This window comes from Pectinophora gossypiella, chromosome 27 (genome assembly GCF_024362695.1).
Source record: "Pectinophora gossypiella chromosome 27, ilPecGoss1.1, whole genome shotgun sequence".
Lineage (NCBI taxonomy): Eukaryota > Metazoa > Arthropoda > Insecta > Lepidoptera > Gelechiidae > Pectinophora > Pectinophora gossypiella.
The window spans coordinates 1,391,586-1,405,498 of record NC_065430.1 but is presented as its reverse complement, the minus strand read 5'-3'; the positions used below and the strand labels follow the sequence as shown (position 1 = coordinate 1,405,498).

At 37.0% G+C, this 13,913-nt stretch overlaps 1 protein-coding gene across 3 annotated transcripts in view; it reads left to right on the top strand.

The window, feature by feature from the left end:
* The first annotated feature begins 2,732 nt into the window (after nucleotides 1–2,732).
* Nucleotides 2,733–13,913, top strand: part of LOC126378841 (double-stranded RNA-specific editase Adar) — a 62,123-nt gene continuing 50,942 nt past the window's right edge. For 2 of the 3 annotated variants that reach the window (XM_050027281.1, XM_050027280.1), the window contains exons 1-2: nucleotides 11,063–11,241; nucleotides 13,697–13,767. In XM_050027281.1, the coding sequence (XP_049883238.1) occupies nucleotides 11,082–11,241; nucleotides 13,697–13,767 (231 nt within the window). In that variant the 5' untranslated portion in view covers nucleotides 11,063–11,081. Of the gene's footprint in view, nucleotides 2,814–2,955; nucleotides 2,993–3,127; nucleotides 3,145–9,313; nucleotides 9,405–11,062; nucleotides 11,242–13,696; nucleotides 13,768–13,913 lie in introns of those variants that run through there. The other variant, XM_050027282.1, reaches the window with a different exon arrangement.

Sequence of the window (13,913 nt, the reverse complement as noted above, 5' to 3'; positions counted from 1 at the left end):
AGAATAATGTAGTAATTAATAAAATGTAGTTATAGAATGTTGACATAGTATGTTAGCAAACTCTACAATAAAACGTAAATATTAGTAACATACCCAGTTTTAATCAGTAAATGTTAAGTAAGTAGCTCAAATATCACTCTTATTACGGAAACCAAAATATTATTACTACAAATTGTAATAAGAAATATTATACTAAAGAATACAACAAATAGTCTTTTAGTTTTCGCTTCTCTCGACAATAATCGTCTTCACTTGTTTTTCTTTCCTCGAAGTCGCAGACGGAACACCCGCCAAAACGTTTTTCTCTTAAAAAGTGACGTGACGTTCCTTTTTTGAAATTGCCAACACGGCCATTCTGCAAAGCGCATGCCCTCAGGCGCTGCTCAAATAACTGTAACATAAAATCATTCAAAGATTAATTAATTATCATTCCGTTCGGCCAATCTTGACATCATTTTCGAATGATATTTTAATCTAACTGCGTCCCTTTAGTCTTAGGCGACTCTCTCGTGTCTTATATTATCTATATCTATTATATAGTATAATATACCCGTACCAATTTTCAGTTTAGTAATCATGAGTAGAAGGTTGGTATACGTGAGAGTGTTAAATTTACAATTCTCTACTCATGTACTACCAAATCAGGCTTGATCCTTTAGACTTAGGCAACATCCCGCCCGATTGATTGGTTTAGGCAATTTACCTTTAGACTTAGGTAACCCTGTACCATTCTCCAGTTTGGTAAACATGAGTGGAATGTTGGTGTACGTGTGAATGTTAACTCATGCACTACCAAATCAGTCTTGTTCCTTTAGACTTAGGCAACATCCCGATTGATTGGTTTAGGCAATTTACCTTTAGACTTAGGTAACCCTGTACCAATCTCCAGTTTGGTAAACATGAGTGTGTGTGTGTGTGTGTGTGTGTGTTAACTCATGCACTACCAAATCAGTTTTGTTCCTTTAGACTTAGGCAACATCCCGATTGATTGGTTTAGGCAATTTACCTTTAGACTTAGGTAACCCTGTACCAATCTCCAGTTTGGTAAACATGTGTGTGTGTGTGTGTGAGTGTTAACTCATGCACTACCAAATCAGTTTTGTTCCTTTAGACTTAGACAACATCCCGATTGATTGGTTTAGGCAATTTACCTTTAGACTTAGGTAACCCTGTACCAATCTCCAGTTTGGTAAACATGAGTGTGTGTGTGTGTGAGTGTTAACTCATGCACTACCAAATCAGTTTTGTTCCTTTAGACTTAGGCAACATCCCGATTGATTGGTTTAGGCAATTTACCTTTAGACTTAGGTAACCCTGTACCAATCTCCAGTTTGGTAAACATGAGAGTGTGTTGGTGTTTGTGTGAATGTGATATTTACAATTCTCCACTCATGCAATACCAAATCAGTCTTGTTCCTTTAGACTTAGGCAACATACTGATTGATTGGTTTAGGCAATTTACCTTTAGGCTTAGGTAAACCTGTACCAACCTCGAGTTTGGTAAACATGAGTGTGGATTGCAAACATGTGTATGTGTGTGTGTGTGTGTGTGTGCGCGCGTGTGTTTGTGTGTGTGAGATAGCGAGAGAGAGAGAGAGGTGCGTGTGTGTGCGTCAAGGTACATATAAATATATAGATGAATAATAAAATAAATAAATATTATTAGTAAACAATCACCTATAATTGCCAACATGAGCTTACAATTGACTCCAGTTGTCTAATCGAAACCAGGGCGTCATTTTTTCCACGACAACTGTTCCAGTGTAGCGTTTGTCAAGACGTTCACAAGTATGTGTCATGGCCCAGGACTTGTATACCCTTATAAGGGCCCTTATATGTAGGCAACAAGTTTAACTCCGGCCGTCATTTGATCGGCTTACAATTATTACATGTACCAAATCACCAATTATGTAAAGTAACCGTACTCGTAGACGTACTCACTGGTTCACGTTTCTATTTTCGGCTGCTCTTCGACTTCCTCTTCTTAATGAGTTCATACCTAGCAGATGAACGCGCCTTCGTTTCGATCGTGATCTGCAATCGATGGTAAACACATCACCATACCTGGTGCTTCCCGCTACCGGTGATTTTCTTCGCGGCAAAGGTAGCGGCGTCCTTGACCTGCTCAGCCCCCTACTTAGAGCGTGAACGGGAAGGCCTCCGCTTCGTTCTGGACTTTCGCTCGTCCATTACGGCAATGGATCCGAAACACTTCTGATGTTAGCAAACTCTACAATAAAACGTAAATATTAGTAACACACCCAGTTTTAATCAGTAAATGTTAAGTAAGTAGCTCAAATATCACTCTTATTACGGAAACCAAAATATTATTACTACAAATTGTAATAAGAAATATTATACTAAAGAATACAACAAATAGTCTTTTAGTTTTCGCTTCTCTCGACAATAATCGTCTTCACTTGTTTTTCTTTCCTCGAAGTCGCAGACGGAACACCCGCCAAAACGTTTTTCTCTTAAAAAGTGACGTGACGTTCCTTTTTTGAAATTGCCAACAAGTAATAAAATATAATTTCAAATAATTTTGCCAAAAAATATTCATAGGGTAGGTAGGAATCAAAAGCATAGAATAAGGAATAATACTACGTTCACAATTGTTCACAAGTCAGCCACATAAACAAATCATAACATTCAGCTGCGTAAAATGGAACGCTACAGCTTGACAATTCCGATTTCGTTTATTAATTCATTTATTAAGTCGACAAAATTGACAGCTGCCAGTGAATTTCTAAACGTTACACAAACATTGATTTCGCACGGGCATTATTGTTTTCGCGATAATTTACAATATTATGGTAAGTTACGGCTTGTAAAACGATAGAATAATTAAGTAACCTTATATAATACCATAACCATTGATAAATAATCTAAATGTAGTCAACAACTCGTTACAATTTGTTCGATATATTTAACGATACGTATTTTGTGTTTTTTCAGGAAAGCGACTTCGGTTCTATCGATTTTACCAAGAACGGCACGTATATATAACATTTATTTTGAAATATGTTCATGAATAATTCATTAATATTTAAATTTTGGTCTTCTTTATAACCCTCATTTTGCCGCCAAAATAAAATGCAATTTGTCAAATAATTGTTTTCTTTTACAGACACGTTTGAAACATGGGTAAGTATTAATAAATACGAAATCTTTTTTTATAATATTCTTCATGGTGTACATTTGCAACTATAAAAGAGAAATTAACAAAAAATAAAGATTCTGTTTAGCACGAAGAATAAATTATGAAAGATGAACTTCACTGCTTTTATTAATTAATTTTGTGGAGCAAAAAATAAAACCACCATTTTGGTATATAGTTAAACAGGAAGTCCATTATTTATTACTTTTTTATCCTTAATACTAATATTTTACAGCTTTGGATACATGTTCGGTTTGAACAGATTCATTTATTCAATTCAAAAGTAGAATGCTGAAACTTATCCTCTTTCGTCTCGGACACCGAACAGTGTGGACGTGTTGTTGCGCCCCCGAGCTGCAGTTTTGAGTTTTGTGCATCTGTGAATTGGTGGAGGTTGTTTGAAACTCGGATCCTCCTGCTTGTTCTTGGTGATTTTGCCATATAGACCCGCGGCCATATATAATTTGTTCGGACCTCTCTCTCCTGCCACTGGGCCGCCTGTGTGACGTGAATTGTCTAATACAGAAAGTGATTTCTACGAAAAGAAAATAATTGTGTGTGGATTCGAACTCGGATCGGCAGCGTCGTAGGCGACCGTCCGTCCGCTGCGCCAACTCACGGTAAGCGACCGCAGGCGAAATACTCTAACGCTATTAACGACTGTCGAGTGTGAGTCATACCTACCTACATAGTGAGCTGCTACGGCACGCTGCGATACTTAAGTACCTGCGTCGCGCGAGTTACGAGTTTGCTGCGAGTTGCTTACTACACGCTGTTTAACCGTTTAACCGAGTAATTAGCAGTGCCTTGGGCTCACGGGGATGATGCATTCCACATTAAATAGAGCAATTTCGGACCCAGATATGTCAATTTGCGTATCGGAGGTTAATGAATCACCCCTGAATGCTGTTTCCGTTCGCCAACGCAGACCCGTCCAGGGAATGTTACAACAAATGGATGCCTTTAAATTAGAAATGAGACAACTTATAACTACATTTATAACATCACAGAGAGAAGAGATGAGACTACTCAACGCAACAATGAAGGAAATACAGGATACAAATAAAAACATCGAGACGGCTCTGTCATTTGTTTCTGCACAAAACGAAGAGTTAAAACAGAAAATAAATACTCTAGAGGAAACAACAAAGGAGAATACAGAATATATAATATTTTTGGAAGATAAATTAGAGGACTTACAGCTTGCTAATCGTAAAACAAAATTTGAAATGAGGAATGTACCTAGAAAGGAGTTGGAGACAAAACAAGACTTAATCGATATGGTGGTGGCTTTGTCTGAGTCGATAGACTGCAGGGTTGGCAGATCTGACATCATAGACATCTATAGAATAAAGGGTAAGAAACCAGAGCAAATAAATACTCCAATAGTTGTAGAAACTGGGTCAGTGTTGCTGAAGACAGATTTCCTAAAAATGGCAAAATCCTACAATATAAGAAATAAAGCCAAATTATGTGCTAAGCAGCTTGGTCTGAAGACTCACGTAGACTCGCCAATATTTCTTTCGGAGAATTTAACGCCTAAGGCTTCCCGCCTTTATTTCCTGGCCCGTGATCTGGCTAAGTCCAAAGGGTATAAATTTGTGTGGACATCCTATGGCAAGATTTATGTTCGTAAAAGTGAGCATTCTCCTATCATCATGATTAAGACGGAGCAACAAGTACAAAAACTGATTCTGCAACATGACTGACTATTTATCGTTTGTTATAGAACATCTAGTGCGCCTTCTCTGTGCTTAAATGTTAACCCACTGAACTATAAACTTAAGTTATTTCCTTTGCGTACAATTAAGAAATTCTACACCATAAGTCGTTATCCTATGGAACTGCAATACACTAACATTATTAAATTTACCAAACATATACATCTCACACACATATATATAGACATATATTCAACACACATATTAGTTTTACACTCATATACACATAAAACAAAAATATACTCAATCGTTCTGCAACACACTATTATACCTCTTTTTACTATAATTAAGCAAAACATTAAATATAACTGCAGTAATACTGAATCTTTTTATGTTTTAAACAAGCGAATCACTCTAACCGCTACCTGCTGCAACTTATACCTACTAACAAATGTGTGATTCATTACATTCACTACGTGCAATAGACCAGATTGATATTGCCAATGCATTTGAGTGCGATGGAGACGAACTTGAAAAACATATTCATATCAATAAGAGAGACTTCACCCTCATAGCACAAAACATAGTTAGCATATACCGAAACTTTGACGACTTTTTAGTCACACTGACCAAGTTTTCATTTATTACTGACATTATCACCTTTACGGAGTGCAGGCTAAACCCAAATAAACCCCTCCCACAAATAGACAATTACACATCTTACAGTACCACCAGTCAACTCAACCAAAGTGACGGTGTAGCTGTTTACATTAAAAAGAATCTCAAACATAAAGTCAAGGAAATTAAACTACAACATGCTTCCTGCCTTCAGGTAGATGTATTAAATAATACAATTTTGTGTATTTATAGGTCACCATCGAAGCCAAATGCAGAAAATTTCATAAATTCTCTTGGCTCTCATCTAGAGTCACTCCCCTCACATAGTAGCATCATAATAGCAGGGGATATTAATATTAACATTAGACCTAAGCCTCTGGAACGATCGCATGAACATAAAAATAGAATGAATTACCTTGATATGCTTGCTAATTACGGTATATTAGCCGGGCATACTCTACCTACTAGACAACAAAACTGTCTGGACCATTTTATGTTAAGAATAAATAAAATCAAATACAATGCTACGATAGCAATCATGCATACCACTACAACAGACCATTATTCTACATTTCTGACAATTTCTAAACTAAAACGTGAAACTACAAACAACAAAACCAAAACTACCACAAACTTCGTAACTGCACTGCAATATTTACAAAACAAAAACTTATCTGACCTGTTATACTGTGAGGACCCCATGATTGTAACCAACTACTTAATAGATAAAATGGTTGAAAGTCTAAAATTAAACACTACGGTGAGTCACGTTTCATGTAGTAAAAGAACTATACAACCCTGGATCTCCACAGGTATCTTGCGATGTATAAGAAATAGGAATAAACTTCAGGAAAAACTTAAAAAAGACCCGCATAATGACATTCTTCGTATAACATACCGTCGTTACAGGAACTTCTGTAATAATTTGATAAAAAAAATAAAAAGAAAATACGATAGGGATAATATTATTAAATCTTTGAATAACAACAAATTACTGTGGAAAAATATTAAAAATATTACATATTCTAACAAATCTTTCTACATGAACACTGAATTGCTCAATATAAAATCCTCTCCCAATGAATCGGCTGACTGCATCAATAATTACTTCGCAAACATAGGGATGCAACTTGCAAACAAAATCCAACACAGTACAATGTCATCACATACTTTTCTTGATAACATGCAGGTGGTCCCATTCTCTTTTGTTTTACTTCACACGGATACTGACGAAGTAAGGAATACCATTTTAAATTTAAAATCAAACAGCGCCCCAGGTTGGGATGATATCCCAAACGAGTTTCTGAAGATGACAGTTGATGTTGTGGCCCCTGTTATCACTCATTTAGTCAATTTGTGTTTTGATAAGGGTGTCTTTCCCACTCCTCTAAAACAGTCGATTATCACACCTGTGTACAAGGGTGGGGACAAGGATGATATAAGTAATTACAGACCAATTTCGTTGCTGCCATCTCTTTCAAAAATACTGGAAAAGCTACTTAATAAAAGACTAGTCAGTTACTTAACTAAATTTGATATTCTATCACCTACTCAATTTGGCTTTAGACAAGGAAGATCGACAGAAGACGCTATTGCTGAGTTAAGCTCTTTTGTGACTAAACAACTTGATGAAAGTAAAAAGTGCCTGTCGGTCTTTCTTGATCTGAAGAAAGCTTTTGATACCGTCTCCGTCCCTATCCTTGTACACAAGTTAGAAAGGATTGGTATACGTGGTACGCCTCTTGCAATCTTCAGAAGCTACTTGTCGGAGAGGCGCCAAAAAGTAAAACTTCCAGGGTGCACCAGTGAGGGGGTGGAGGTGTTATGCGGTGTGCCGCAGGGAAGTGTCTTAGGTCCGACCTTATTTCTTATTTACATTAATGATCTGTGCGCTATGAACCTTCCGAACGCTAAAATACTGTCGTACGCTGATGACACCGCTGTGGTATTTGCTGGTGAATCTTGGGATGCTGTCAAGTCTAGTGCTGAAGTTGGGCTGGCTCAAATGGCATTGTGGTTACAACAAAACCTTCTAACACTAAATACATCCAAGACAAACTTTGTCTGCTTCAGTGTCTACAACAACTCACAGCCGCAGACTGACTTCAGCCTAAAAATCCATGTATGTCCTGAAGATGTTAATAAGGACTACTGTAACTGTCCAATGATAGAAAAAGTCTTACAAACTAAATATCTAGGGATTATTGTAGATCACAGATTGTCGTGGTATCCACACTTGGATTACCTTATTGGTAAAATTAGAAAACTAATTTGGATATTTAAAACCCTCAGATACGTAATACCTTCAGGCAATAAACAGTTGGACTCTCCCAAATATCTCCTCAACCAAATATACATTGCTCTTGTGCAATCCATCATATCTTATTGCATTCCTGTTTGGGGTGGTGCAACTAAGACCAATTTCCTAGATTTGGAAATAGCACAACGGACCCTTATCAAGGTCATGTATTTTAAGAAGAGACGTTTCACTACTGAAGAATTATATCGCATCAGTGGCCTACTATCTGTCAGAAAATTATATATAACAATGACTATCCTAAAAGCCCACAAATCATTTCCCTTCGACATCCGTAAAAAGGAAAAGCGACGTAAGGATATTGTTGTTGAAGTACCTCATACTAAAACTGTCTTTGCTACTAGGCAATTTAATTCACGTTCTGCCTTTTTGTACAATAAAATAAATAAAGAAATATATATATATGATAAAAAATATTACGAATGTAAAACACTTTTACTAAAATGGATTCAAGCTCAAACTTATGATGTTATCGAGTCTTTACTGGATCGTATTACATGATTGTTGCAGTATGATTCTCATACACCCACAAACCGCGCCTTATACACCATTCTCATTTAGATACCACACACACACACACACACACACACACACACACACACTCACACTCAAACACTCACACACACACGCACTTTACTGTGCAATGCACACGACACCTACTGATTTTTTATTTATTTATTTATTTATTTATTTTTTATTTATTTATTTACATTTCACGACTTTACAGTGCAGAGGCGCCAATGCGCCGTCAATCAATTGCGCTGATCAATCTCACTCATTGGAATAGTTTTTCGTGTTATCCAATGTTACAATATGTTACCTAGTGTTATACTCGGCACACCCAGTAGTCTATTCCTGTTATGTCCTAGTAATATGTGCTGATCCCAAGATTTATACATCGTAGGGCTGGGTGTGCTGATATATATTCTATCTGCATGCCGTAGTACTTGTCTTTTTTTTTTTTTTAAACCTACCACACTGCTTTATTTACATACAATTTATTTGTAATAATGGAAGAGCGGGGCCTCCAAACACAGGCTATGTCGCTTAAATGGAGACCCCAATCCACCAGTAGTTAAGGCTTTATTGTAAAAGAAAATAAACATTTTTCATTTTTCATTTTCATTTCATTATCCTACTAATAAATTTATGTACTTACTCTACTTTTTTCCCTAATCTTCCCTACCTATTTCTAAGTTTTATTTTGCAATAGTTTTAGTTTTCTTTTTTCATACCATGTAAATATTATTTAGAGAAAGTTTACACAATAAATTTTATTTTCAATTATTATTCTTTTTAATTTGTTAACTTTAGTTTCTACTTTTTTTATTATTTTAGTCAGTGTTGTGTGCGTCTATAATTGGCAGGCATATCTGAACTTTTCCTATGTGTATTTTATTTTGTGTTTGTATATGTACTGCTGTTGATGCACCATAATAAATAAATAAAATAATAATCAGAATTTTAGCTGTTTATGTTATGTTATTGTTTGCCTTATTTGATCATCTAGTATGCAGTTCATGAATCTTTAAAAGTGACTATATTTCAATATGTTCTTAGACATCGAGTGACGATATTAGCTCAACGAGTGACTTCATGATGCCCAGGGCTCCAGTTATGACACAGAAGCGGCATTTAGATCGGAAGATACGTAAGTAAATAAAAGTAAATGTCTAAAACCGTAACGGAGTGGGCATAGCCATGAACAGACAACCTATACCCACCCACCTTTATTTTAGTTATTTAGTTATGAGTACATTACCACCTTTATTTTAGTTATTTAGTTATTAGTACATTACCACCTTAACATTACAGTACATTATCAGTGGCTGCAAGTTGTCTTTGATTACTTGTGGCTCTGCCCACCCCATTAGGGATTACGGGCGTGAGTTTATGTATGTATGTATGTACCACCTTAATTTTAGTTATTTAGTTATTAGTACATTGGCCCCGATACCTGCACACACCTCCTAATTTAAATTTAAGTTATACCTGTCATTTTCTTATCCGCCGAAAAGGAAAGGGATGGATGATTAGATGGTGTTTATAGGAATTAGCAGCATTACCACCTTTATTTTAGTTATTTTACATACTTAACTGATTAACTCTTATTACCATCGTGACCTGCGACCTCACATCCCCCGCCTGCATCGTGGCCTGTGGGATTGCGTCCTCTAACATGATGGACTAATGTTATGGGCGATAGGCTGATCCCTTATCACCATAAGGTTCATCATATCCATCTTAGGACTTCGTATCAACAGTGGCTGCAAGTTGTCTTTGATTACTTGTGGCTCTGCCCACCCCATTTGGGATTACGGGCGTGAGTCTATGTATGTGTGTATGTACCATCGTGACCATCTGTACCATCCATACAACAGCCATGTCAGGAATCCTGATATCCTGATTCAGGATCTGCGGGCTTAGCACCGTAAGCACGCGACTCTTTCTCGCCGCGACAGAGATCGTCTGTCTCTTTCTGTGCAGTACTGTGAGAGAGTGACGGGTGACGTATGTCGAGGCGGGAAAGAGTCGCGCGTGTACGGTGCTAAGCCCGCAGAATTTGATTTTTTAAAAGGGGCTTACGTGGTTTTCGCTACAAGGTCCTTAATCCCCAATGGGGTGGGCAGAGCCACAAATGAGCCGAATGATGGTGAATGGTAGCCGCCTACTGTACAGTCATAGGCAATATCATGTACCCACTTTAGAACCCTGTCGCACTATGGTATTTGACATTTAATGAGACTTATAGTTTAATTTGTCAAAAAAGTTAATGTGACATGGTTTCAAAATGTATACATATTAGTATTCGTGACCGTACTAATTCTATTTCTCTTTTGTTTTGTATTTTCCTGTTTGTGCAATAAAGTATTTGTTATATTATGTTATACGTTTATATTTTCCATTAAAAAAAAACATGCATACAAATTATAAATTCCCATTAAAAAAAGAACATTTTCATGCATACAAATTATAAAATAGTAATAAGTTAACAAATAATAAGCCGTTTCATAAAGCAAATACATTCCCAATATGATTGAAAAAAAACCCTGTTTAAAAAAAATAATTCTTTCCCAGTCTCTTGGAAGTGATTTTTCTGTCCAACCCACCCCTATAGGAATTATGAGCGTGAGATGTCTGTTTTAATCTGTGAACATACCAATAGGCTGCATAACGTAACTCCATTGCTTCAATTTATTTTTTTGCAAAATGAGGGTAGTTTTATAAAAATAGTGAATTTTGGCGGTAAGTATATAAGCTTTTTTTCCGTTTAGATATTCGTTAAATCAAATTGCGAAGCATCGTCCGTCTACGTTTCATTACTTGCATGAAATTTGTTGTTTTTATTGAAAATAATTTGAAATATTCGTCTAAAGTATTTGATTTCACTATCGTTAACGGTTTGATTATTATTTTGTTTTGTTTTCGTAAATATTACCAAATGTGCGAGGCTGTGAACGTAGAATTTGAAAAAGGATCATTTGAAGGTATGAGTTTTGATACGTTGTTTCGATGGCATTCACTTCTTTCAAATATTTTTCCTCTCAGACGACGCCCTGAGCCGAGGTTCGCGCCCAACTGGGCACCCTCAGGCTGTTGTCTTAAACGTTGTACCGGGTGAGAGCCTTCAGCGCTCCCCATTTGCCCGGCCAAATAGTTAATGCCATCTGCGGCAAATCTACAATAAGTCACGTCAAAAAAAAGATGACATTCAGATTTTTTCAGTCCAGTATTTTGCCACTCGGACAGCATTTTCGGTGACATTGGCACGGTTACTGAATTTAACCGTGAAAAGATTCCCAGTCGATCTGTATGGTTCGTTTTCCGAAAATCCGCAGCAGGATTATAAACCCCATCATTACCAGCCGTACGACGCCCACTGCTGGGCATAGGCCTCCCCCAAGGATCTCCACGACGATCGGTCCTGCGCTGCCAGCATCCAGCAGGAATTTCACTTGCTTCGATCCTGACACACTTCCCTTGCTTCCTCCACATTGTAAACCCCAGCTGTTTTTAATAAGAGACTGACAATGTTCCTCGAAAATATTATAGATGGCGTTTAAAGATTTTCCTTCGTTTCATCATCATCAATTTAAGAGCCACGCTCTTGTCGCTGTAGCATTTCCCATTCCAGTCTATCAAAGGCCAATTCCTTGACTTCCCTATAAGACACGACGTTAACCTTTTCTTTAATCTGTTCCATGTAAGCTCTTCTTGGTCTTCCCCTTCCTCTCTTTCCTTCTAGCTTTCCTTCTATGATGTTTTTAATGAATTCGTCGTGTCTTATTAGGTGTCCAATCATCTTGCCTCTTCTGTCCTAAATAATTCTCAGTATTTGTCTCTTTTCTCTTCCTTCGTTTAACTTTCTAATTTCTAATTTCATGGGTATATGCATCTTTTATCTTTCAATCAATCAATCAATAATACTTTATTGCACAACGACATATACAAAGGACATAAACATACGAATAAAGACATAAGTACAATAGGCGGTCTATCTTTGTTTTGGGTATAAATGATGACCCTTTTTATTACGCCCAGACACAATTACATCTTCCGCCTATTATTATTATGATCAAAACTAAAAAAAAAAACAATATAGGTAGTAACATAATTCTATACATAATGTGATCCAAATATCAAGCAACAATTATTTTTATGTCCTATACATAGATTTATAGAATTGAAAATTATTTATAAATAAGGACACAAATAGAAGGAAAGAAGAAAAAATATAGAAGGAAAAATTGAAGGGAAGAGAGGAAGGGGTAGACCTAGGATAACATTTATGAAACAAATAGGTAAAAGAGAAGGTGCAGATCGTGTCGTATCAGGAGGTGAAGGTTTTGGCGGGAAGAAGAGAGGAATGGCGGTTACTCCACCGACAAGAGCGCAGCTCTTAAATAGAGAGAGAGAGAAGGACACAAAAAGAACACTTGATATTAACTCAGAATAACGAGCTGAATCATCCGCCTCAGAATTCAGTACGGAGCCACTAACACCTTGTATAGATTTAACATACATACACACATAAACTCACGCCTATTTCCCACCGGGGTAAGCAGAGACTATAGAATTCCATTTGCTTCGATCCTGACACACTTCTCTTGCTTCCACCACATTCATCAATCGTTTCATACACGTACGTCGGTTCAGAGTAGATCGTACTAAACCTTTAGGTTCGTTTTCTAAGGACATCTCTAATTTGGTCAATGCACTATCAAAGAGCAAAATTTCAGTCACTGAGCCCAGCGAATTATTTTTAAACAGTGGTGAAATTATGAACCATTAGTTGTCATAATTATAAAACTTATGTTTTTGTAGGTGTTTTTGGTCTATTACAGAAACGACGTGTAACCAGGAGGTCTTAAGTGCAACCAGTTAATTTATTACTTTGCAAGAAACTGATTGGACTTTTGCACCTTATCGTCCGTCCTTCTAGGTCTTCCTCTGCCAGCCCTTCCACCAACCTTCGCTTTATACAATAGAATACAATGTAAAAACGCTTTATTGCACATATAAACACAACACTAAAACAATTACAAATGTGACAGGAGAAGTACAATCGGCGGCCTTATTGCTAAATAGCAATTTCTTCCAGGCAACCTTAGGGTGAATGAACTTGCTACATATTGGAGTCGGGGACGGTGCAATACAGGCTTTATATACTGCTTTCGTAATCCTTTCATCTCTCATCCGCTATATGTATGTATGTATGAGACATCACATTAAAAACCTCAAAAATAATGGTATTTCTCCACTGTTTAATGGATGTTATTATACGTATAAACCTTACTCTTGAATCACTCTATCAAAAAAAATCGCATCAAAATCCGTTGCGTAGTTTTAAAGATTTAAGCGTACATAGGGATATAAGGACAGAAAAAGCGACTTTGTTTTATACTATGTAGTGATGACGCTTTGAAACTTTATTGTCAACAGATGACGAGCCACCAGTCAAAAAGGCCGCGCCTTCGATCCGCCTCGGCGTCGGTTTCAACTGGAATCTACAGGTAATTCGGAATCTTCTTATCGTGTGGGTTGTCAGGTGAATACCAACCTCATCAACCCTGGTGTCAGGGTTATTATTGAGCCGCCAAAGGCCCCTGACATGGCTCATGTAACGACTACTTACACCAGTAAGTAGTAACCGGGACCA